Source organism: Electrophorus electricus, chromosome 9 (genome assembly GCF_041902795.1).
Source record: "Electrophorus electricus isolate QZ-2024a chromosome 9, ASM4190279v1, whole genome shotgun sequence".
Classification (NCBI taxonomy): Eukaryota; Metazoa; Chordata; class Actinopteri; order Gymnotiformes; family Gymnotidae; genus Electrophorus; species Electrophorus electricus.
This window is the reverse complement of record NC_137505.1, coordinates 22,312,795-22,337,500: the sequence shown is the minus strand read 5'-3', so window position 1 is coordinate 22,337,500 and position 24,706 is coordinate 22,312,795. Positions and strand designations below refer to the sequence as shown.

At 41.8% G+C, this 24,706-nt stretch overlaps 3 protein-coding genes and 1 long non-coding RNA gene across 9 annotated transcripts in view; 2 read left to right on the top strand and 2 right to left on the bottom strand.

Annotated features, from left to right (window-relative positions):
• Window positions 1–24,706, top strand: part of tbc1d8 (TBC1 domain family member 8) — an 89,810-nt gene that overhangs the window by 14,470 nt on the left and 50,634 nt on the right. For 3 of the 4 annotated variants that reach the window (XM_081720488.1, XM_081720489.1, XM_081720490.1), the window contains 15 exons: window positions 31–228; window positions 540–695; window positions 1,068–1,206; window positions 1,557–1,771; window positions 1,871–1,988; window positions 4,508–4,793; window positions 5,139–5,244; window positions 5,443–5,541; window positions 6,930–6,998; window positions 7,205–7,451; window positions 7,656–7,721; window positions 7,907–7,990; window positions 8,425–8,525; window positions 8,719–9,119; window positions 9,220–10,212. The exons of the other annotated variant lie outside the window; for it this stretch is intronic. In XM_081720488.1, coding sequence (XP_081576614.1) covers window positions 31–228; window positions 540–695; window positions 1,068–1,206; window positions 1,557–1,771; window positions 1,871–1,988; window positions 4,508–4,793; window positions 5,139–5,244; window positions 5,443–5,541; window positions 6,930–6,998; window positions 7,205–7,451; window positions 7,656–7,721; window positions 7,907–7,990; window positions 8,425–8,525; window positions 8,719–9,119; window positions 9,220–9,289 — 2,355 coding nt within the window. In that variant the 3' untranslated portion in view covers window positions 9,290–10,212. Of the gene's footprint in view, window positions 1–30; window positions 229–539; window positions 696–1,067; window positions 1,207–1,556; window positions 1,772–1,870; window positions 1,989–4,507; window positions 4,794–5,138; window positions 5,245–5,442; window positions 5,542–6,929; window positions 6,999–7,204; window positions 7,452–7,655; window positions 7,722–7,906; window positions 7,991–8,424; window positions 8,526–8,718; window positions 9,120–9,219; window positions 10,213–24,706 lie in introns of those variants that run through there. 4 annotated transcript variants of the gene reach the window in all.
• Window positions 998–2,625, bottom strand: LOC145659239 (uncharacterized). Its single transcript, XR_014125229.1, has 2 exons — window positions 2,535–2,625; window positions 998–1,198 (listed from the first exon to the last, which is right to left on the bottom strand). It is a non-coding gene; the product is annotated as an uncharacterized LOC145659239 (long non-coding RNA).
• Window positions 11,418–13,597, bottom strand: rpl31 (ribosomal protein L31). Of its 2 annotated transcripts, XM_027032947.3 has the most exons (5): window positions 13,579–13,597; window positions 13,169–13,275; window positions 12,927–13,052; window positions 12,664–12,776; window positions 11,418–11,488 (listed from the first exon to the last, which is right to left on the bottom strand). In XM_027032947.3, the coding sequence occupies exons 2-5, from the start codon at window positions 13,273–13,275 to the stop codon at window positions 11,457–11,459; spliced, it is 378 nt and encodes a 125-aa protein (XP_026888748.1). In that variant the 5' UTR covers window positions 13,579–13,597; the 3' UTR covers window positions 11,418–11,456. The 2 variants fall into 2 exon arrangements, with proteins under 2 accessions (XP_026888748.1, XP_081576619.1); XM_081720493.1 differs by lacking the exon at window positions 13,579–13,597.
• On the top strand, window positions 13,657–24,694 carry cnot11 (CCR4-NOT transcription complex, subunit 11). 2 transcript variants are annotated; one of them, XM_027032946.3, is made up of 7 exons: window positions 13,664–14,536; window positions 14,904–15,068; window positions 16,073–16,225; window positions 16,371–16,573; window positions 19,918–20,120; window positions 23,864–23,960; window positions 24,132–24,694. In XM_027032946.3, exons 1-7 carry the CDS (start codon window positions 14,218–14,220, stop codon window positions 24,327–24,329), a joined length of 1,338 nt encoding a protein of 445 aa, XP_026888747.1. In that variant the 5' UTR covers window positions 13,664–14,217; the 3' UTR covers window positions 24,330–24,694. The 2 variants fall into 2 exon arrangements, with proteins under 2 accessions (XP_081576617.1, XP_026888747.1); XM_081720491.1 differs by lacking the exons at window positions 23,864–23,960; window positions 24,132–24,694 and adding an exon at window positions 23,431–23,477 and having other exon boundaries at window positions 13,657–14,536.

The window sequence follows — 24,706 nt, the reverse complement described above, 5'->3', positions numbered from 1 at the left end:
CTCCGATGTAGTGTTACTGGGTGTGTGCAGGTACTGTCCATTGAGAAGGCAGAGAGCACGAGCGCGCTGCCCAACCCTGTGATCATCAGCGTGAAGTCAAAGCGAGCGTTCCAGCTCATTGAGCTGGCGCAGCGGGACGAGCTGCTGGATAGCTTGGGCGAGCGGCTCCGCACCCTGCACTGGAGGCAGGCTGTGGCCCACGGTCAGAGCCAGCGCAAGAAGTCCCTGGTACATGATGATTGTCACAGCACACCATAGTCCACCCCGTGTGGGGCTCAGTTACATGGAAAAGTGTACAAAAGGAGTACATGTTTTATAGAAATAACTTTGTTCCAAGGCTTGTTCTCACCAGCTGAAAGTGCAAACTTCTGACTGTTCTTTTATCAGCCAACATTTTGTTTTGCAATGATCCAGTTATTTTGTTTTTCAAATAGCTTGTCATTGAATGCTGAAATATTGAAAAAGTTTTTTAATTGCTCAGTATTTGTGTGTGTGTGTGTGTGTGTGTGTGTGTGTGTGTGTGTGTGTGTGATCTACAGATCTCCCCCACCCCATACTACACGTTCTGCTATGACACTGCGGGCTCTGAAGAGAACAGCGCCCTCTCTGATGACATGCTGCGTTGCACAGTGCTCACTGAATCCCTGATCAGTACTTTCCAGGGCAGCCACCTGGATTTGGCCAAACACAAGTGTGTGAGTGTAGAGCCCGACCACTGACTGCCAATCGGCAGTATAGTTCTGTACTTTTCGCCACGGTTTGTTTGAACAGTCTTTTCAATAGAACAATACTACTCTCCTTGTTTCTTTTATTGTGAGAAATCTTTCTGAGAAAGATAAAGATTGCGTAGTTTGCCACAGGACAAATTTTAATTACCAATTAATATTAAAAATGAATACCTAATATAACAATGTGTTTACAAGGAATGAAACATTAAAGTTCTTATTTGAATGTATTTTAAATTACAGTACTCAGTGTATTTTGATTGTGATTGTGATTTTGTGTGTGTGTGTGTGTGTGTGTGTGTGTGTGTGTGTGTGTGTATATATATATATATGTGAGAACAGACAAAGGAACGGTTGTGGGAGGATCATTTTGCTGAATTTGGCCGTGGAGTGCACATGTTCCGCACAGATAAAATTCGTAAACTGGTTAGCATGGGGATCCCGGAGTGCCTGCGTGGAGAACTGTGGCTTACCTTTTCAGGTGAGAGAGATGTAGAGAGGGAAAGAGAGATGAGGAGGAAAAGGAGAAATAGTAAGACAGACAGGTGAAACAGATTTGGGAGAGAGAAAGAGGGGAGGGAAAGAGAGTTAGATGAAGACAGAGAGAGATGGCTGAGGCAGGAACATGCTGAGGAGTTTGAGGAGAGAAACAGTCCAGAGAGGTGACCAGGATTCTGTGTTTACATACCAGTTCTTTTCTTAATTTTCTTTTGTTATTGTGTTATGTGCTATGCCACCTGCTGCACTGGGCGTGTGTGTGTGTGTGTGTGTGTGTGTGTGTGTGTGTGTGTGTGTGTGTGTGTGTGTGTGTGTGTGTGTGCGCGTATGCAGACGCATGTTCATCACTGGCAGGCAATCCAGACTACTACGCAGACATGGTGGAGCAGAGCCTGGGTCAGGCGAGTATTGCCACGGAGGAGATTGAGCGAGACCTGCATCGCTCACTGCCCGAGCATACAGCCTTCCAGAACGAGACTGGCATCGCCGCACTCAGGAGAGTGCTGACCGCCTATGCCCACCGCAACCCTAACATTGGATACTGCCAGGTACGCTGCATGCCCATGCGTACTCACACACACATACACACAGCGTTGGCTGCTCTTAGGTACACACACGTGTGTTTGTGTGTGTGTTTGTGTGTTTAGTCCATGAACATCCTGGCATCTGTGCTGTTACTATATACCAGAGAGGAGGAGGCCTTCTGGCTGCTGGTCACAGTGTGTGAGAGGATGCTTCCTGATTACTTCAATCGCAGGGTCATTGGTAGGTATAAAGTTCAATATGTGCTGACTTGAACTTTGAAATTAAGCCATTGAGACTGCTGATGTTACACAAGATTCTGCATAGTGTTTAACAAATCAATAGCTTAATTTATTTAAAAATAAGCCTGAAATTATCTTGAGAATTCTATGCAAAAGTGCAGCTTTAGTTCTTGTAGTAAATGCTCTATATCACAAAGCGAGCCATCAAAAAGCAAGACGTCACAGCTCTATCCAGCTTACTGTCCGTCAGGGACTAGAATATGTCTTTGCAAATCAGCCTTAATATTATGTGGCTGATTGGAATTTGTGCTGCCACCTGTTTGGTTTCTGCTTTCCAGTTATGCTCCCGTTTTTAAAATTTTTCATCCATTGAACACAACCAGATATACTCAAGCTGGTGTGCATGCTTGTGCGTGCCTGCGTGCGCGCTGGTTTGCGTGTTTTGATTTTGTGTGAGTTTACACGTATAGATAAATGAAGCATATATACCTACATTTACATTGACATTCACAGCATTTGGCAGATGATATTATCCAGAGTGACTTACAAAAGTGCAGATCTCTGGATATCTTCTGGGAATGGGATCCAGCAGGCATGTAGTTGGATTGCTGGAAGTCAGGAGTTGAAGAATTTCATCTGAGGAGAGAGGAGAAAAAGAAGCCAGAGAGTTGGCTTTAGGGGACTGAACACTGGTCGGAAGAGTGGGAACAGAGGATAAGGACTGGCGGACTGCTGCAACCTTCTCCTCAAAGAAGGTGATGAAATCCACAGGACTAAGAGATGAGGAAGGAGGGGGAGGGTTAAGAAGAGAAGAAGAAAATACAGAAGAGCTTGTGTGGATCAGATGGTGATGATCCAAATTTTCCCCTGTAGTAGGATGACTTTGCAGATGTTACTTCCAGCGAGAACTTGGAAAGGAGAGACTGGTATGAACTGAGGTCTGAATCTATGCGGTTAAATCTCTGAGTAGCTGGACAGTGATGCAGTAGTCAGGCCCAAAGAAGCAGCAGTAGCAGTAAATCAGGCTGTTGTATTGCTGAAACTTCAGAATAAATCAGTTCGTGACTTACTCAAAACAGTAGATGCATGAAATCCAACTGCTCAGTACATCAGTAGAATGTATACATTTTTGCTGAAAACCACGAGAAGAATTCTCCAGCACAGCCTTAGAGTTTACTACAAAATACAAACTGATAAGTCTCAGGAACTGAAAGTGCAGGTTATGTTTTTCTTAAAATTACATAAAGACCTGTAAGTTCTAGAACATACGACATAAGGTGCAGTGTGTGGAGAATAAATGGTCATTGGCATCTGCCTCATCTGTGAAGCAAAGTGGCTGCCAGTGGAATTGGCAGTGGCAGTGCTCATCAGCGATGGTGTGACTACCAACTGCTCAGACCCAGCCAAATGCCTCAATCTAAATAATGTTTGGGGCCAAAAAGTGGAATGTTCGTGACTACCCCAGTCAGGCCCTGGACCTCAACCCCACTGATCATGCATCTCATGTGAAAGTGCAAGTAAGAACTAAAAATAGTTGCTTTACAGGCCTGTTACTATTGAAACATCCGGTAATATTTTGCTATTATGTGACTTCAGTTGATGACAATAAATGATGTACAGCAAACCATTATGGTCATTTAATTTAAGATTAGGATCATTTGGCCAGTTATTTTTATTTCTCTGAAATTGAGATTCCTGATTCACCCAGTATAAAATGACCTTATCTAAAATGATCATTTTGCACATTAGATGTATAATAATTTTTTTCAGCAGGTTGGATTACAGGCCCAAAACAATAAAAACTGCCACTGTTGATCTACTTATGGACTTTTCTGTATATGGGGTTTCGATTTTAAACTAAAAAAGAAACATGAGGCAACTTGGTGTTGTGTAAATATTGAGACTTCTACCTCTCATGTGTTTCCTCTGGCTGTGGAGTCAGTAGATCTGAACATAAGACTTGTGCACATTGGTGAAAGAAAAGCAAGGAAAAGGAAGAACTGTGTCCAAACCACAGCACAGGCACTGAGTATAGCACAAGCAAGGAGGAGAACACCATACATGTCATGAAAAAAGCCATTAGGAAAAAAATGCAGGTCCCCAGGGAAGAAAATGGCCACAGTCTGTAGTAAAGAGATAGTGCAGCTGTGAAGACCACAGATGCCCATAAAGCTCTAATAACTACTTTGGATCCTCCATTATGGCCAAAACCAGATTCAGTCAGATTTGAATTTAAAGTGCAGATATGGACTTTGTGGGGCAGAAGCATAAAACGAATCTGTATGTATGAAACTCTATAGAATGTTTTAAATATTAAGAAATGTAAAATGACCTGCTGTGAGTTTGTCTTATAATAATCTGTGTGCCTGATCTGCTGCTAAGGCAGAGTAATCAGTTTAAGTGTCCGCCATGAGTATTTGATCACTATTTCAGTATTTGATCAGTATTTCTCACTTGCACTTCTTCTTTTTTCCTTCCATCTTCCCTTTGTTCTGTTTCCTCTCCCCACCCCTCTCTCAGGTGCCCAGGTTGATCAGTCTGTGTTTGAGGAGCTCATTCAAGAGCGTTTGCCGCACATAGCCGACCACATTACGGATCTTTCCCCATTGGCTTCTGTCTCCCTCTCTTGGTTTCTCACACTGTTCCTGAGTGTTCTGCCATTCCATAGTGCTATATATGTATTGGACTGTTTCTTCTACCATGGGATCAAAGCCATATTCCAGCTGGGGCTAGCTGTGCTAGATGCTAATGCTACAGAACTTTGTGCTAGTACAGATGATGGCCAAGCTCTGATGACATTGACCAGGTGTCTGACTTGATACCTTACACTCTCCCTCTCTCTCTTTATCTCTCTCCCGCTTGCTCGCTTGTGCTTTCTTTCTTTCTTTCTCTCTCTCTCTTTCTTTCTCTCTCCAATTTATGCTTAGCAAAGTAATGCTGACATGTTTTAAAGTTTGGGTTTTTTGTTTTTTTTTTGTTTGTTTTTTTAGATTTCTAAAATGTATATCAGATGAATCCACAACATATTCATTTTGCAATTGTGGGTGTTTTTGGATGCTTTTTCATTTGAAAACTTAAAAATAAGCACTAATGAAAATATACATTTATAGTGGTTAGATTAATTTACCTAATGACAATGATGTGGTTTTAGTTTTCTTGAAAAGGTCAGAGATGATAAGGAGCTGTGTGTGTGTGCTGAGGAGGCAGGCCCTGCAGGGCACACACACATCACCGATCTCATCAATGATGCATACGAGGTAAGTGCATTTTACTGTGTTTGTATGGATGATGTCAACACATTCAGATCCAAGTCTTGTGAAATTATAGGAATTATAAACTACATTTCATAGAAAAGGGAATATGTATATTTTATCAGTTAGATCAAATAGTAAACTATAACATTCTGAGAATGTCTAATTGTGAGTGAAACTGTGTGTGTGTATATGCATGCACAGAAATTTGGAGATCTGACAGTGAGGCAACTGGAGATGATGAGATGCAGACACAGAATCCAGGTGCTGCAGGGACATGAGGACACCACCAAAGAGAACACAGTAATGCTCACACACACACACACACACACAGACACACACACACACACACCACCACCACCACCACCACCACCACCACCACCAAAGAGAACACAGTAATGCTCACACACACACACACACACACACAGACACACACACACACACACACACACCACCACCACCACCACCAGAGAACACAGTAATGCTCACACACACACACACACACAGACACACACACACACACACACACCACCACCACCACCACCACCAAAGAGAACACAGTAATGCTCACACACACACCACCACCAAAGAGAACACAGTAATGCTCACACACACACCACCACCAAAGAGAACACAGTAATGCACGCACACACACACACACACACACACACACACCACCACCACCACCACCACCACCACCAAAGAGAACACAGTAATGCTCACACACACACACACACACACACACACAGACACACACACACACACACCACCACCACCACCACCACCAAAGAGAACACAGTAATGCTCACACACACACCACCACCAAAGAGAACACAGTAATGCACGCACACACACACACACACACACACACACACACACACCACCACCACCACCACCACCAAAGAGAACACAGTAATGCTCACACACACACCACCACCAAAGAGAACACAGTAATGCACGCACACACACACACACACACACACACACACACACACACCACCACCACCACCACCACCACCACCACCACCACCAAAGAGAACACAGTAATGCACGCACACACACACAAACACACACACACCACCACCACCACCAGAGAACACAGTAATGTGCACACACACACACACACACACACACACACACACACAGTAATGCACACACTCACATATACACAGCACCACCACCAAAGAGAATACAATAATGTGCATACTCACACCCACCCACGCACCCACACACCACCAAAGAGAACACGGTAATGCACACACACACCACCAAAGAGAACACAGTAATGCGCGCGCACACACACACACCACCAGAGAACACAATGCGCGCACACACAAACCACCACTAATGAGAACACTGCAATGTGCACACACTCAAACACCCACACCAACAAAGAGAACACAGTAATGTGCACATTCTCTCACACACCCACACCACCATAGAGAATACAGTAATATACTTGAACACATGCAAATAAAGAGAACACAGTAACACACACGTACCACAATTGAGAAAATAGTAATACACATACACAATCTACCAAAGAGAACACACAAACACACACCACCACCATGGTTATACACACACACAGATATCCACACCACCACCACCAGAAGGTAAGGCAAGTTGTTTTTTTTAATGCCCCTTTGTGGATGTCTCTGATGCATCTGCTGTGTCCTGTGTCTCCATAGCTAAGGCTGGTCTCCCCTGATGTGTCTCTCTCTCAGGAGGACCTGTCTTCTCTCTATGATCTATTTAAGGTCTGTGTGAGTCTACCGAGGATGACATAATGATTCTAATTCGAACTGTGCATGTACAGTGTCTCTAACAGCCATTTTGCCATCTTTACTGAATGAAATGTATGTTGGTAGGCTGGTCTTGCATGTGAATTAATTGCCTTTTAAATGTTTGTGAACACGCTTTGGACTAAGTGCTTGATTATCATCTACCTCCTGGCCTGTTTCAGACAGAGCACTTTATCAGCTTGTACTGGGGCGATGTTGTGTGTCCGGCTCCAGTCGTGCCCCGGGTGCGGAGCCGGGCCTGTCCAGAACAGTATCACGTGGACCGTGCCCAATTCAAGAGCCTGTACCAGCTACTGGCCCCCTGGCACTGTGGCCCCCACACAGACACTGTGGCCCAGAGGACCTTCTACCTGCTTAACGAGGACGGGGACAGTCATGTCAGCTTCACCAAGTTTGCCCAGTGGATTGGTGAGTGGTGAGAGTGAGGGTGTACTGACCTCTGCAGAGAGAACCTGTTACTGAAGAGTCTCTCTGAGTGGCTTAGACGTTAGGGGCACCTTCCTAATCACTCATAGAGGCTCACAGAATAGATTGGGTGCTAAACAAGTTGACAGTACTAGCTTTAAGCTTTACTACAGTATTAATTTCAGTACTTAATCTCCATCTCTGTAGACACCCTGTACAATGGAGAACTGAATGAGAAGGTTAGACTCCTTTATCGTCTACACATTCCCCCAGGTAAGACTCACATTTGACTTGTGTACTGTAATCCTTTTGAATGTCATGTTAAAAATGGTACTATTATGTCACATTCTTTGTTAGTGCGCCTTCATCATGTGCTGTTAATAGCACTAGGCATTAGCTAGTTGCTAGCATTGGTCAGTACGTGAGTATGATGTTGTGCATATGTTGTATGTTTGCAGCCCTGACTGAGACTGAAGATCATTCTTCTGTAAAGAGCCCCATCCTCTCCACCACCAGACCTCTCTTTGTGGAACTGCCCAACGGTGCGACATCCACACTCTTGGCCAGCGTTTAATGTCCTCTCATTCACATTCTCATGATTCAACTAACATATGTTCTAACAGCTGGGTTCTTCTGACAGACAGTGATGTACAGTATCTATGACTGAATGAGGATTGGCTGGGCACTGTGGATGCACTGGCACGTACCATATACTGACATAAAGCTGGTTGTAAATGGCGATTCATCACATCTCTGTTGTTATTTTGTTTGCTAGAATAACTAGCTATTTGAAACCTACTGGCCCTCCCCAAATGCTCTTTGAGGTGATCTGAAATAACACAGCGGCAGCTGAAGCTCTCTCTTCCTGCAGAGTGGCTCCCATCACCCATCTGGCATGAATGTGCTGAATGAGCTGCTTATCTGAGGGTGCTGAGAGAGTTGGGTCTTACTGGTTTTAATTGTGTTTGTCCTTCAGGGGAGAGGAAGAGCTACGAAGACCAGCTGAAGCAGATGCTGAATGATTTTGCCAAAGAGAAGGAAAAAGGCTTGGAGAAAAGTCTTCTTCACATGAACCAGGTGAGATCAGTACCTCCTCCTGTTCAAATGGGTTCCAAATGGGACCATGCCTATCTTATTTAACCCAAAACCCTCAGTTCTGTATCGAAGGTTCTGAATAATTGTGGGAACATCACCACGTTTAATCCCCAGCTAATATTCTACACTACTCTTCATTAGATATAAAGAGCTGATCACCTTCTTTCTCCAACAGCGTGAGTTCGTCCAATTCTGCAAGACGTTTTGTAGCATGTTCCATGGTGACTGTAGCGAGAATGAGCTTTTCCAGGCCATTGCCATGGTTACGAGCCTAGTACTACAGATCGGGGAGGCCCGGCACAAGGGTCGAACTTCAGAGGCGGGGCTAAATGTAACGCAGGAGGAAGGGGAAAGCGTGCAACAAGCAGCTTCCTGTTCAGGAGAAGGAAGTTCAGAGGCACAAGTGGAAGGTGATTGGACGGTAAGTTTCGAGCAAATTTTGGCCTCGTTGCTCACTGAACAGGTGCTGGTGAACTTCTTGGAGAGACCTGTGGATCTAAGTGTGAAGATTAGCACAGCAAAGGAAAGGCAGTACCAGGAGCGGGCAGGCCTGCTTGCATTCCAGCACAAGACCAGGTGAGAGCTAGCCCAGCCCTGATCAGAACTGTCTCAGACCACTCTCCTACAATTTGTGACTGCTGCAGCCGAGATGCCAGACGTTGCTTCTCTGTCCCAGGTGTACAGAGAAACAAGAGGGGGCACACATCAAACAAGAACGTGGGAGAGCAATATTGAAGAGAACATGACCTGAATGTTGAGTGTGTGTGTGGAGGACCATGTAGTGGATCCTAGGAGACCACTGTTACTGGCTCTGCATTAGTACACAACCACTGGGGTCAGCTGGTCTTTCCTTAAAAGATCCACAGTATCAATATCTATGGTAGGGGGGCACTAAACCAGGGTTACCACACTTAGCATTGTAGCTGATATTCTACACTGGGCGCAAGAGTTTAATTGTATTAGTTGAGTCAAGCTATACTGGTGATGTGCTGTGAACATATTAAGTTTGTTTGTCCTTTTGAGTTCCAGTTGTTTAGCCAAAACTAAAGAACATGCAGGCTGCTTGCTATGTATGCACCAGTCCAGTGCATGTACAGTAAAGCGCACCCTGCCTTCCTGTCGTTACTGATCAAAAATGATCAGTAAGTGCTGTGAATATACAAAGACAGTGCCTTAATATTTAAATGCAACACTATTGCACAAAATAGTGTTATATTTGACATCTGCTGTATACATAGCAAGTAGTATTGCGATAAAATAATTTATTTCTACTGTGATCCTGTTATAGAAACATTTCTGTGGACACTCCAAGGTGACCGAGTCAAGCTATAAACCAATTAACTCTTGTCAAGTATTAGATCTCACTAAAAACAACCAGTTCTGGGTTTTACCATACAGATTTTTTTGTATTGATTTTGTCTTGTAATGATGGCAGAAAAGGGATATGAAGGAGTAAGGTAATGTAAGCAATGAATCTCTCTTCTTGCTGGAAAAGAGAATGTGCCTTCAACATACACGGTTATCTGTGCATTTAATGTAGCTTTAAAAATAACTAGATTTTTCCCCTTTTAAACTTTTTTATTAGTAATTTGAACCTGCTATGTGCTATATATATTTTTTTTATTTTACATGCCTTGGTTTACTTGAAAAATAAAAATCTCCACCAAAATCTTGCATGCATAATGTGATTTAGAAAAGAGCAAAATGTCTTTAAGTGAGTCTGAAAATTTCCTGTTAATTTTAAGCTGAATTTCAAATTTACTGAAATAGTATATATTACACATATTAAAATGATAATGTCCATTGACACAAACAGGCTGTAGAATGGATTGTACTGAAAACCCCAATGACTTTAAATATAGCATTGTCATAGGATGCCACAAGTCAGTTTGGAAAACGTCTGCCCCGCTAGATCCTTCCTGGTTAACGCCATCACTGTGAAGTAGAAGCATCTGGAAGCAACAACAGCTCAACCATGAAACAAATCAACCGCACAAACTCTCCGCGGGGCCCCAGAATGCTCACGTGCAAAGTATATAAGTTGCATATCCCCTGTTGCATCACTTACTACCAAGTTCCAAACTGCCATGGGTAATAACATCAACACCAGAACTATTGAGAGCATCATGAATTGTGTTTATAGCCAAACAGCTGCACACAAGCCTAGACCACAAATCACAATGCCAAGTCTTTCCTAGAGAGGTGTAAATGCATGTAGATCATGAGCACTGGAAACCTTTGGAATGAAGCATCACTGTCTGGCAGTCTGATAGATGAAGCTGGGTTTGTTGGATAACCAGAAAAAGCTACCTACTGGAAGGCATAGTGCCAATAGCAAAGACTGGTGGAGAGAATGGCTTGGAGCTATTTTTCCAGGGTGTGGACTGTGCCTTTGAGTTCCACAGCAGGGTAAGTTTAATGCTACAGCATATAAAAACATCAACAACTACATATTTATTATTGGCAGCAGTTTGGGGAAGGCATTTTCCTGTTCCAACATAGTTATGCCTGTACACAATGTGAGGTTCATAAAGACATGGTTGGATGAATTTGGTGTGGAGTAACTGGTGGCCTGTAGTTTTGACCTCAATCCCACTAAACACCCTTGGGATGAATTGGAATACTGATGGCAGGTTAGGCCTTCTTTTCAAACATTAATGCTTGATCTTAAGTGCTCTTTTAAATGTTCACAAATTACCATGGACAGTCATATCTTGTGGAAGTCTTCTGGCATGTTCTCATTAATCTTTATACAGGTAATTGTCAGTTCAACACACATCTATGCAGTGAAAGAATTAGTGTCTGAACACCTTGGTAGCACTGACTGCAGTCTTACAACTTGTCTAGGAGTTGGTAATAAAAACACAAATCAAATTCTTTTACAAATTTATTCCAACATCTATGAAGAGGACATTAGTTTTCATCCACATTGACTGTCTGGAGACCTGTGAAGAAAAAAAACAAACAAAAACCACAAAAGATCAGAAACCCATGCGACAACAGAAGGCATATGGAACACTGCAGAATGAACTTTACACTCTGAATGACACTAGTATGCCCAACTATGAGGTCACATATGAAATCCTCTAGCTTCAGTCTCCAACCCTAATTTCCACATCAAGTTATACCCACATGCCAGCATATGCCAATACTGAACAGCTAATCCAAAGATGGAGAACATCGACACACAAAGTCTAGTCAACATTCACCAAGGTCAAGGTCTTAAGATTTCCCAAAGCTCCCCAGGACAACAGCCACTTATAGTAAGCTTTGCGTCAGATACCAAAATTCGGTAACAGTGGCATAACTATGTATGCCAGCTTGGGTATTGGCAGCATTCAAGCTTTCCAGGCCTCTAATCACCAGCTCAATCAAACAGCTCATACTGATCTTTGGTCTGGGTATTGCTGGCATTCAAAGTGAGCCATGCTATAAAACTAAAAAGAAAAACAGCTATGCCTAACATTAGGTTCACTTTTAATATTACAATTAAGCGTTAATACAATAGTGAACCAAATCACAGGTTCTTGAATTACCAATTAGGTCTGCATTGTCTCAAAACAGACAAGCAATAAATGAAAAACGTTTACTGTACAAATTCATTATGTCTAGTGACACTCAGAACAGAGCATGAGCAGATGGAACTCTCAATCCACTCACACAGAGGGACTTTGCTTCAGTGTTGACATTGCACACCAATATTCTGAGCAAGCCTTTTAGGAGAGCCAAGCTCTAATCATGTAAACAGCGACGTCCATCAATCTAAGGTTTTTCTCAACCCAAGCTTAACCTGATCAAAATGTGGTGAAGGTAGATTCAGACATATACACTCTCAGACAAAATTCATATAACAATGTGCAGCACTTCTTGCAATACCACACATTTGATGCCAGCTTTATCACAAAAGGAAGTTGAGTAACAAGAAGGATATACATTTTTTTCTGGCATTTTGAATGACACCACTTATGTTTAATACTCTGAAATTGGCATTGCTGTTTATCTATTAAAGGAAGGAAAGTGAATGCTGGAACTTGAAGAAATTTCAAAAGTTTTGAATCAAAAGAAGGCTCGAGTCAGCTAAGCCAAATCAGGCGAGTCCTCCAATGTGGCTAAAACTCACCTTTGTATGTGGTGACAGGAACATACGTGACAAGGGTGTACAGCTTGTTGGGGGAGTCTTCGTCTTCGTTACGCTTCCTGGAGAGACGCACACGCATACGGTACGGGACGTTCCTGAAAGGACACAAGTGCCATTCCGTTATGACGGCATACACTTTGAGGCGCTTCACAACAATCAATATTTTCCCAAACAGACCAGACCACCAGTACCTACCAAACAGTGGATAACTACACTAGCAGCCCCTGAACAGATCTGGAACTAACCTGACTCCTTTGGCCCACACGGCCTTGTTCAGACGGGTATCGATGCGGACGTCAGGGGTGCCCATCTCCTTCATGGCAAACTTTCGAATTTCTTTGATAGCGCGGGGAGCCCTCTTCTTGAAAGAGCTGTCACCATGGAAAGAACACAGGCTGTTTTAAAACAAACTTACCTACAACATGACAGATCATTAAGCTTGTAGGTGACGCCTCTCATGCATTCTGAACCCTGCTTGGTTACTCACATGCCATGGATCCGCTTGTGGATGTTGATCGTGTACTCCCGGGTAACCACCTCGTTAATGGCAGAGCGCCCCTTCTTCTTCTCACCCCCTTTCTTGAGCGGCGCCATCTACGTAGATATTTGTATTAACATGGCCAAGACACACTTTAAAAATATGATGTACAAGTAACACAACGGACCCTGGACATTTTATACTTCTGCCTGACGAACCTAGCCTAACCTAGCAACGCGTCCAGCCGTCCATTTTTCAAGCTTTCCGTTTTTTTTTAACCAAAACAAACTCCATTTTCTCTTGTGCAAGTACTTTAACCCTATTATTATTCATATTTGCAAGAAATACACCCGTTCTTTTATCAAGAAGCGGTAGATGATTGTGGATTTGTGTAACAGTTTCAACTCTCTCATACTCACTCTGTCAGACAAAATTCGGAAAGGAAGAAAAAAGGAATTCTGGGTAATACAAAGGTTAGAAGTTCCGTGTACTTCCGTGTCGTCACAGTCTCCCCTGGTAACCTTCTTCGAGTTTATTTAAAAGATTTTATGTCAACGATTCACGTCACATCCAACTTATCAAATGTATAAGATAATATCTGTGTACAGTAAATGTGTTGCTTTCGAAATTATGATAAAGGTTTAGTTTTGTACAGACCCCATAATGCGTCTCGGCGGCGGCAAGCGTTCATGGGTAATTGTTGCGCTCGACCGTTTCTGGATTAGCAAGCGAAGATAAAATAAGATAAACTAACATAGGATAAGAGCCGGTGTGAGGAACAAGCTGGTGCGTGTTATATAGTTATTTAGGTTTATTACTGAAATGCCACCAAACTTCCAGGAGTTAATGTGCTGTGTCGTTGGTGACAAATGAAACCAGACACCTGAACTTCGGGTTAGCGTTAGCTAAGTTAGCTGTCCCGTTATCTTGCTCACCTCACTCTGTAATACTCCACACCGAATAAAAATATCGTGTGATTTAGACTACACGAAGCTTCTCGGTCACTGAAATCTAAGTCACCCTAATCTAAGTGATTAGATATTTGTGAGAGGGCAACGATGACGCTCGCACCAAAAGAGCTGTCCAACCTGCTTAGCATCATCTCCGAGGACGCCTGCAGCGGCTCCTTCGACAACCTGTCCAACACCTTCCACAACTTCTTCGGCAAAGCGGAGCACTTTCGGGTGGGCTCCGTGCTGGTCATGTTGCTCCAACAGCCGGACCTGCTCCCAAGCTCGCCGCAGCGACTAACGGCGCTTTACCTGCTGTGGGAGATGTACCGCACCGAGCCACTCGCCGCCAACCCCTTCGCGGCCGTGTTCGCACATCTGTTAAACCCTTCGGCGTCGGGAGAGGAGCAGGAGAAACCGCTGTCAGGTAGACTCGTGAAAGCACACTTTAAAACTGCTCATTCCAATAGGACGATACTACAAACATAAAATGCATGGGTTTATGCATGTGTGTGCACAGTTGTCTCTGTGTTGGTGTTACTCGAGTCTCTGAACTATCTTAATGGTATATTTATCCAAAGCGACTTACAGTTATGACTGAGTACAACTTGAGCAATTGAGGGTTGAGTCTTGCTCAGGGGCCCAAGAGTGGCAGCTTGAACCAGCAAACTTCCGATTACAAGTCAAGTACATTAACCACTGAGCTACCACTGCCCTACAGAAACATTAAGGCCTTAAGGTAACGTTGTAATTTATTTATTTATTTTTTAATTAATTAATTATTTATTTTTTAGGTTTTCTTCCACCCATTACACTGCCAGAGAAGTTTTTTCTGTCTCAGCTCATGCTTGCTCCACCTCGGGAGTTGTTTAAGAAGACCCCACGGCAGGTGTCCTGTATGGACGTAGGCACTGCCCCTCAGGCTGTTGACATCAGCGGACTGCAGCTGGCTCTTGCTGGTGAGTGCAGAAAGGACATTAAGTAGACAATTCAACAGCTGACTTTATTGCTTGCTGATTGGATTACAGTGAAGTCAGGATCAGTGCCAATTCTGGTAATGTGTGCTTTTCTCTGACATGTCGTGGAACTGTAGCATGATTTAAAGGTGCAATAAGTCATTTTTAACACCAAAAAGTAGTAAATAGTATTTATGATGGTGATTTATTATTTTTACATTTATTCAATACAGTGCAGCTCACATGAGATGATGAATCAAATTACTTTGTAGTCCTCAAATGAACCAGTTTATGCTCAATGGCAGTGTGCCCTTTATGAAGGTAGCCATATTTTAAAATGGATTTTGTACAGAACCTCGGAAACATCCAGACCACCCAAGTGTCGATAATGGCTCTTTTATAATGTGAAGAATCATTGGTAAAATAACTCACTGCTTCTTTAATGAGGTTTGTAAGATCAAGAACAATTTAATGTCACATTTGCTAAATTGGTTAATTTGAACAAATTAGCAATATGCAAAATAACAATGAATAACAGATCTTTATTAATTAAGTACATGAATGTTAAAAATCTTTTTACTTGGAAGTAGCAGTGAGGAATTAAATATTTTTGTTGGCTCTACATTCTAAGTAAACATGATATGTTTGTCTGTGTGTGTTTTAGTTCATAGAATCAAAATGAACAATAGTTCAGTTTGCTAGCACACTGAATACAACAGAACAAAACACAAGCCCATCATTAGATGTTCTCACTGCTGCACTGTACTGTGACCTTAGTGCCGCCTGTAAAATGACCTTAGGATACCACAGTTATTGGACTATTAAGGCTAATAAATTGTGTCAGCTTTCTAATGTGAGTGAGCTAGGTTTTCTTAACTGCTTTCTCCTCACACACCAGCAGAAAGAGCTCCCTCTGTTTGCTTTGTTTTTAGCAAATATAAAGAAATTGCCATTCTCAAAGTTGTGTACGTGCGCATGCGTGCATGTGTTTGTGTCCTGTGATCCAGAGCGCCAGTCAGAATTGCCCACTCAGAGTAAAGCCAGCTTTCCCAGTCTGCTCAGCGACCCTGATCCAGACTCCTCTAACTCGGGCTTCGACAGCTCTGTAGCCAATCAGATTACAGAGTCACTGGTGACTGGCCCACGCCCTCCCTTGGAGAGTAAGTGACCCAGGATCTATTGTAGTTTTTTTTTTTCCTCAAATGTATTCATCCTGTTGCTTTAAAGACTTTGTATGTTGAGTGATGTGCCTCATATGGAGTCGAACATGCAGGTTACCATACTGCCCTCTGGTGTCCAAAATAGGTCATTTCCGTCCAGAGTTCATCCGACCAGCCCCACCCCTGCTGGTGTGCGAGGACGAGCTGGCCTGGCTGAACCCATGTGAGCCAGAGCACCGTGTGCAATGGGATCGTTCCATGTGCGTGCGCAATGGTACTGGTGTCGAGATCAAACGCATCATGGCAAAAGCCTTCAAGAGCCCCCTATCAGCAGCACAGCAGAGTCAGGTAGCACACTAAACACAGCACAATACAGCAGAGTGAGGTGGCGCACTAAACGCAGCACAATGCAGCAGAGTGAGGTGGCGCACTAAACGCAGCACAATGCAGCAGAGTGAGGTGGCGCACTAAACGCAGCACAATGCAGCAGAGTGAGGTGGCGCACTAAACGCAGCACAATGCAGCAGAGTGAGGTGGCGCACTAAACGCAGCACAATGCAGCAGAGTGAGGTGGCGCACTAAACGCAGCACGATGCAGCACGATGCAGTTGGTTTTAGTTATGTGTAGCATAAGAGCTAAACGCAACTTCACCAGGTTTGGTTTGAATTCTAGGCTCTATGCTGGCTTCTGTGTGTGGATCTAAGAGATCTACTTGTTTTATAGTCTTTGAATGTTACAAAAATGCATTCTGGGCCTAATCCATTCAGTGATTTATAGACAAGTTGTAGTTTTAAGTCAGTTTGTTTAAGTAACTGAAAGCCAGCGTAGATATTTTAGAATGAGTTTAGATTTTCGAGTTTAATGTGCTCTGTTTTCTTTGTCCTGATTAAACTCTTGTAGTGAAATTCTGAATAAATTGTAGCTGTTATTTTTGGGGATTCCAGTTAAGACACCATTACAGTAGTCAACTCTGATGGAGATAAACACATGCAGGAGTTTCTCTAGGTCTTTCATTCTTTCTGTATTCATAAGATCTAAAGCTATTTTGGTGATTTTGATTTGTATAGTAAAGGTGAGCTCTTGATCTATTAGAAAATCAAGAATTCTGACCAAGTATCTATTGTGTACATCCATTCAGTGTTGTTGTCTTTATTCAGCGAAAAGAAATTATGCCTCATCCAGTTATTTATGTGCTCCAAACATAGACTAAGTGTGAATGTTTGGCTGTAAACCTATGGTGAGATAACCAAATATATGTTTAAATAACATCTTCATAACTGTGATGGGAAATTTTATTCTGTTGTAGATTTTGGCCTAATGGGACAGTATATAGTTTGAATAAAGGTGAGCCCAGAACTGGTCACTGAGGAATTGCACGTTACAGCTCTCCTTCCAGATTTATAACTAACAAAGTTAGTCTGGCCTTCTAAATATGAGCCAAACCATTTGAGGACAGTTCCTGATAGTCCTACCCAGTTTTCCAACCTGTCTAGAAGTCCTCTGTGATCTACAGTCTACATTGCTTATCTTGCTTATAAAAAGGAAGCTTTGGAGATGACATCTGTAATTGTTAACTCAGGATGCTTCTATACTTTTCTTTTTCATATGTAGCTTAATGACAGCTGTTTTTAGTGATTTTGAGAATATGACTGATGGGAGTGAGCCCTTAACTGCTTGCAGCAGATCAGCTGCTACAGAGTTGAATGTTAGCAAAGTATGAAGACAACATATAGACAATCTAAGATGCCAAGCTTGATTTCCAAGTGTTTGCAAGTGTTTTAATGTCAGTTATATTAAATTATAATGTCATACCCTGGGACTGGGAGGTCAAGGAGGTAGTATTGTCTTGTTTTTGGCTTGAAGCATATTGTTGATGTTCCTTATAGTGATCGTAGAGATGTGGCTATCTAATTGTACTTAACTCAAGGTTAAAAAAGACAGGGCTTTTATAGAGATCATAGTGGATAGGGTTTTTTTAAAGGAGTTTTTCACTTGCACTTTCTTTTTAGGTTTTGTATTGTCACTGTTTCTTTATGGAGCTTCTATTTGACCACCATTTTCTTAATCTTTAATAGTACATTGAAATGTTAAGTTGAAAAGATCCAGGAGTACATCAGCAGATTCTGCAGTTACATATGGTACCATTTATACGTGAGACCTACATCAAATACTCTTATTTATGTAGCTTTAAAAAAATGCAGAACTGGAAAAGATCTAGAAAGATCAATATATCAAAAAGCGCACAAAGATGATGACCAAATTCAGAATGTGTGTAGGTTCTCTAACAGGCTGCAAAAGTCCACAAGTATCAAATAAAACAAAGTTATTTGGCATTATTTTCCTTTATATTATCTATGTGGATGTTAAAATCACTGTTTATTATGCTAACATTCAAAATTAATAGATTTGCACTGGATTGTCTCTCTGAATAAAGCAGCCAGTCCATTTCCTTTCTTTCCAGTTCAGCATGTTTTCATAAAAGTAGAGCATGCAGAGGCTGTCTCATTGAGAAGAGTACAGTAGTGGTTACAGTAAGACACATTACATCTAGCTTGTATGAGCTTATGATGTCATTTACTAGAAAAGATTTGTTAGCCAAAGATCTTGAATTGCTGCCTTTTGTACTGGTAATGGAAGCCTGTGGGACAGCTTGAGACCAATGTGTCATAGATGTCAGACTAGATTATTGCCCACATTGATAAAAGCCTATTCCTTCTATTAGTGATCAAAACAGGGTTTTTGTGAGTTACAGTCATGCTGGGTTGTAGCTTGTTTTCAAAACAACTGTTGGTATAATCTCTATTAAAGTGGGACTGTGGTGCATATCAACTTTCTGTCAGCGTTCTGTACCCTGCTGCTCTTCATAGTGCTGACAGATCGTGCTGTGCTTTGTGTTACCCGGGTGATGAAGGACAATACTTCTGTACCAAGCTAAAGCAGTGTTTTTCACCCTTGCTTTGCCTATGTAAAAAAATAATTGAAAAGTGTCCTGTTGGCCTAACCTCATCATTAGGGCCTTACCAAATTCACAGTTGTGAAAATCACATCATGAACACAGCCTTTTCCTCTTGTATATTAGATTTTTTGTAAAATGCAGGCAAATTAACAGGAAAATGTATTGGATACATGCTGGAACAGAGCAGATTTAGATGCCAGAGCTTGTCGCTTTCTACTGCTTTGGAAATGAGCCAAAAGAGAACATCACGCTAGGGATTTTCTGATATTAGTGTGGTACTCCATATCCACAAGTTCGATGACATGGAAAGAACTGTATCGACATGCAGACAATTATTTTCATCTCAGTTAGGAAGAATGAAGACTAACACAGTCTCCTGATGTTCAGTGCTCATCACTCAGCTGTTATGGTATGTTATTAGCTCTTAGCTTACCATGGCAGGCAAGTTACTATCTTAGATAGCGAGGTAAGTTTTATTGTGTAACTAAGTGAAATGGTACATTTGTCTTCTTAAATCTGTGAAGACAATTTTTGAGAAATCCGGTGAAATTAACCAGTTTTTCCCATGAATTTAGTAGGGTCTTGCTCATCATGTGTAAAAGAAAAAATTAAACTAACAATACTGGGAAAAGAAATAACAAAACACAATAATTTCTGATGAACAGATCAAAGTTTCTTTTTTGGCTGTGCCTTTTGTTTGAATAAGCTGCCTGCCTGTGCCTTGTCTTTGGTAAGCTTCTGGCTGAGCTGGAGAAGGATCCGAAGCTGGTGTACCACATTGGCCTGACCCCAGCCAAGTTGCCTGACCTTGTGGAGAACAACCCGCTGGTGGCCATCGAGATGCTGCTCAAGCTCATGTCCTCCAGCCAGATCACGGAGTACTTTTCCGTGCTGGTCAACATGGACATGTCCTTACACTCCATGGAGGTGGTAAATAGGTGAGCCTGAGCCTTACACTGCCTCATTTACATCTTCATAGTGGCTTGAAGGTTGTAGTGTTCACCTAAGCGATAAGCTAACAGGATGAACTCTGGCTGAGTGTGATGTATAAGATGAGCTCTGAGGTGACTGCCAGAGTTTAGCAGTAGAATCTCTTAGCAAGTTTTCAGGGAAGAACATAAGCCATTTCAGACATTTTCAGAGTGTATTCCTGTTGGTAGATAAATGTTAATTGATGTCAGTGGGTGATCGTGGGATATGGAGCTAACCCAAAGAAGTGATCTCTAAAAACAGCATCCTCTCTAATAAAGAACTCTAATTATGCCATCTCTGATAAGAACTGGTTAGCTCATACAATGCTAGAGTATGTAGTGATGGGTAAAGTCATTGGAAGTGGCCAGTCTGCAATGTTGGTATGCCCACTGCCATATTCACCATCTGTGCCGTATTCACCATCACCTACATGTGAAGATTTGGATCACTGCATAGAGCACTACTATAGCAAATAGAATTTGTCAAGGTAGTGAATGATTTCTGACACTATATTACACGTTTATGTGTGAGGGCAGGCTGCATCACGTAAACACGTAAACAATCTGAACGTCATGCCGTGGTCCATTGTTAACAGTATGCCAGGTACTGTACTCAAATCTTCAAACCAAGCAATGCAATGCATTATGGATATTCTTTGCTTGCTAGGGTACATATAGTGTCATATTACAAGACTGTAGGGACTCTGATGGCCAAGAACCTCCTACTATTGCAGGAAAAGGAAATTTGACAGACATGCAAAACGACCAATCACAAGCCAATCAAGTCAAAATGTATTTATATGGTGCAACACCACCGAAAGCAGCTTTACAAATGTAACAGTCCAGATCCTTTAATGAGCAAGCCAAAGGAAAAGGAAAGGCAAGCAAAAACTCCCTGGGCAGGAATTGGTAAGAAACCGTAGGAGGACCAAGATTCACTAGGGAACCCATCCTCCATTGGTTGGCCTGGTCAGTAACCAGTCCATGCTTTATTGCATTATATTAGTCCAAGTAGCCATTTCGCAGATATAGTGTAGATATGGCGCACCAGTTACTCCAGTGGGTCTAGGGTGGGCAGGCTGTTTTTTAGATGGCGGCATAAAATCACTGACAGCACTGGCCATCCATAAGTGAAACCAGAACAATTTCTAGATGCTTTGCAGCCAATGAGCAGGACTGGTCCAATGTTGATATCATCTCTATACGTCATCTCTGCACACAAAATTGAAAGATGTAAGTCAAGTACTTTTACCACTGTGCTTGGTTCTTAGCCAATAGAAACTAATAGAAATGTAATCTGATAATTATTACAAGTTGGTTAATCTTTCTAGCCAAAAACGTTAGCTGCATATACATTATTCTCCAGCTTCTTATTCTAATTTACCAGAACACCTTAAAACAGCTAAAGGGCAAACTTGGCAGCTTTTCAGATTTTTCATGTGGTTTGAATATATTAAAGCATATATTCATGAATTTAGAGAAGGACTGTACTTGTTCAATTATTCTTTCTCTTCTCCTCTCTGTCTCTGTCAGGTTTCTGCTGTTCTTTCTCCTTTTCCTGACACTTTAATTCCTTTACTTCACAGCCCAACTGGGAACATTTGTGGGTGGTTTTTTGTTATTGTTGTTTGTTTGTTTTTTTTGTTTTTTTTGGTATGGATTAATAAATAAATCACTGTTGTTTGGCAGATCCATGGCAGTCAACAATACAAAGACACTGTTTTCTCTCATTTAAGTTCACTAGAAGTCCTGTTCACCCACACTAGGTTATCAAAAAAATCACGATTGCTGTGCATATCATCACTGTGCAAGTAATTGGATAGTCGCATGACAGCATAATAGTTTTAATCAGTAATGTGAAGAAATAGCTACAGTTAAACTTGACAGCTATGTATAAACTGTGCTCAAACTGTTATCATGTGACTTGCTCAAATTACCTGGCTGTTATCACGTGACCTGCTCAAATGAACCTGGATGTTATCACTTGATCTCTGATGTGCAGCTGCAAAGCACTAGTGTGCTATTTTCATGCTGGATTTGTGGTGATAATGGATCAGTTTCTTTAAAATAATTCTCCCAGTATCCTCTCCGTAATCTTTTTGCTGATATTGATAGATTCCGATACGTGGTATCAGATCGGTGCCATCTCAACACAGAAACCCTTGTATCCGTTCACGTAGAGTTGTCCATACTTGAAATATAAGGTTCTTCTCATACCCTGTCAGAAAACAAGCAGTGATATTTGTCCTCTTACCATTCTAAGCAAAACCCTTGAATTACTTCAAATGATGATATACCATGGATTTCACAAACATTTTCAGACCCAGGGCTATGTCTTGCTCTGAAAGTCACTTTACTTTACAATGTACAACTCTTTGCTAAAGCTGAATTTGGCTGGAAACTGAGATTGACATCAGACCAATACAAACAATGCATGTAAGTGCCTATATGAGGAAGAGCGAAAGGCCAATCAGAATGCACCTGGTAGAATCCTAAAAGTGTGGCCAGGTTAACGTAATATAGACATCAGAGTCTCTGTCTACTTGTGGGCAGAGTGACTAGCTGAGAGTAGAGTATATTGTACACTAGTAGTTGCATTGTGGGATTGTTATAGTGCACTGTATATCCCATTAGTGGTAAGTGTGCTCTTGATTGGATTACAACTTGCGTAGTGGAAGATGACATCAGGCAAGAACACAAGGATGCAAGAGCACACAACAATGTAGGACACTACCTCAAGATTGTGGAACTCCAAAGTAATGCAGTATAAATAGTGACTAGGGGACACTTTCACAGAACTATTGTCACTAATGGGTCGGACGGCATGCTGCACAGCCTTTCAGGGCAAATCAACTTTTTCAAAGGATGTGGAAAAAAGGTCTGTGTAATTGGGACAAATGATGTAATTGGGACACATGATGGCTGTATTGTTCATATATTATAAATGTGCTTCTTATGTTTTTGCTAATTTATAGACTTGAAAATTACAGCATCTGTAATAGTCAGTTTAAAATTGCTTAATTCAATTCCAACTGATCTAATGTTAGCTAGCTAGCTTATATTGAGGCTATTAGTTTGTAAACAAACTGCAATTATTTGTTCGTTGTATAGATGGATGATTACAGTCCAATTGTAATTTCTTTGATGTTTTTGATTTTTGCCTATGTAGCAAGCAGACTAATCAAAGCTAATACCTGAAATCACACTGAATGCTCATCTTAGTTAGGTAATGTTGGCTTGCAATTTGTCTACCTAACCTATGGTGTATTTTCAACAGAGAAAGGCTAGACAAGATGAATAACATGGTGAATTTTGTATTTTAAGGTAATATGAATTCATATTCATGCAAAAATCACACATAGGAAAACATGCCAGTGGCTTAGTTTCCATCGGTTGTTCAGACGATTTTCCAACAGTGCAGTTACCTTCATGACTAGCATCAGCACCTCCATGTCTAGGGTTTTCAAACAAATACAAAAGAAAGGGCAGCAGAAGGATTTATATTTGTCTAAGTGCATGACCTTGTAGTATGTCCACTATGGAGTGACTGTGGCTTCAAGATTGTCATTAGTAATTCACTTCTTTATTATAGATCAATATACACGATCATATTTTGAGTGCCGTTTTAGTTTGGTCATCCTTTGATTAGTTGGGCACTAGTCTAAAGAGCCTGCTGTAAGTAGGGTTTGCTGTTTTTCCCCCTTCTGCAGGTTGACTACAGCAGTGGATCTTCCTCCTGAATTTATCCACCTTTACATCTCTAACTGCATCTCTACTTGTGAGCAAATAAAAGACAAGTATATGCAGGTTAGTCTCAGCTTGCCACACTTCTTCCAATACAGGAAATGTGGCTGTGGTTACTTAGTTTGTTGAAGGAATTGTGTTTTGAAACAGGACCACTCATGTTTTCATATGTCAGTGCTTATTGTCTGTTGTCTAATACTTTCATTGCCTGCCCCCACTCTCCGTCTCTCCCAGAATCGATTGGTGCGTCTGGTGTGTGTTTTCCTTCAGTCCCTGATCAGGAATAAGATCATTAACGTGCAGGATCTGTTCATCGAGGTGCAGGCGTTTTGTATCGAGTTCAGCCGGATTCGTGAAGCTGCCGGCCTCTTCCGCCTCCTCAAGACCCTGGACAATGGTGAGACACCTACAGAAAGCAAGCCTACCAAATAAAAGGCTGTCTGAAGACTGGTGTTACTGCGACCAAATAAAAGTTGAACCTACTAAAAAAACAGAGACCGCAGTAGGATCATAATAATGGCCAATCGCTCACCTACTGACTTTGCCCCTCTTGCTTGTAAATCAATAAGCTGTAATGTGCTACTTTTATTCAGAAGTATTTTCTAGGGGATGGTTTGGAGGTGTCTTTTCCTGTCTCCCCCACCCCCCCCCCCCCTCAAAGCCATTACCTTCTCTAAGTATTTTGAAGGAAACTAATGACCCTTTCTTTAAAAGGATATGTCTTTTGTGGTCTGTGACCTAGTTTTAGTTTATACAAACCTATACAGCACTGAAATAACATCCTGATAATCACTGTTGTTTCATGTTTA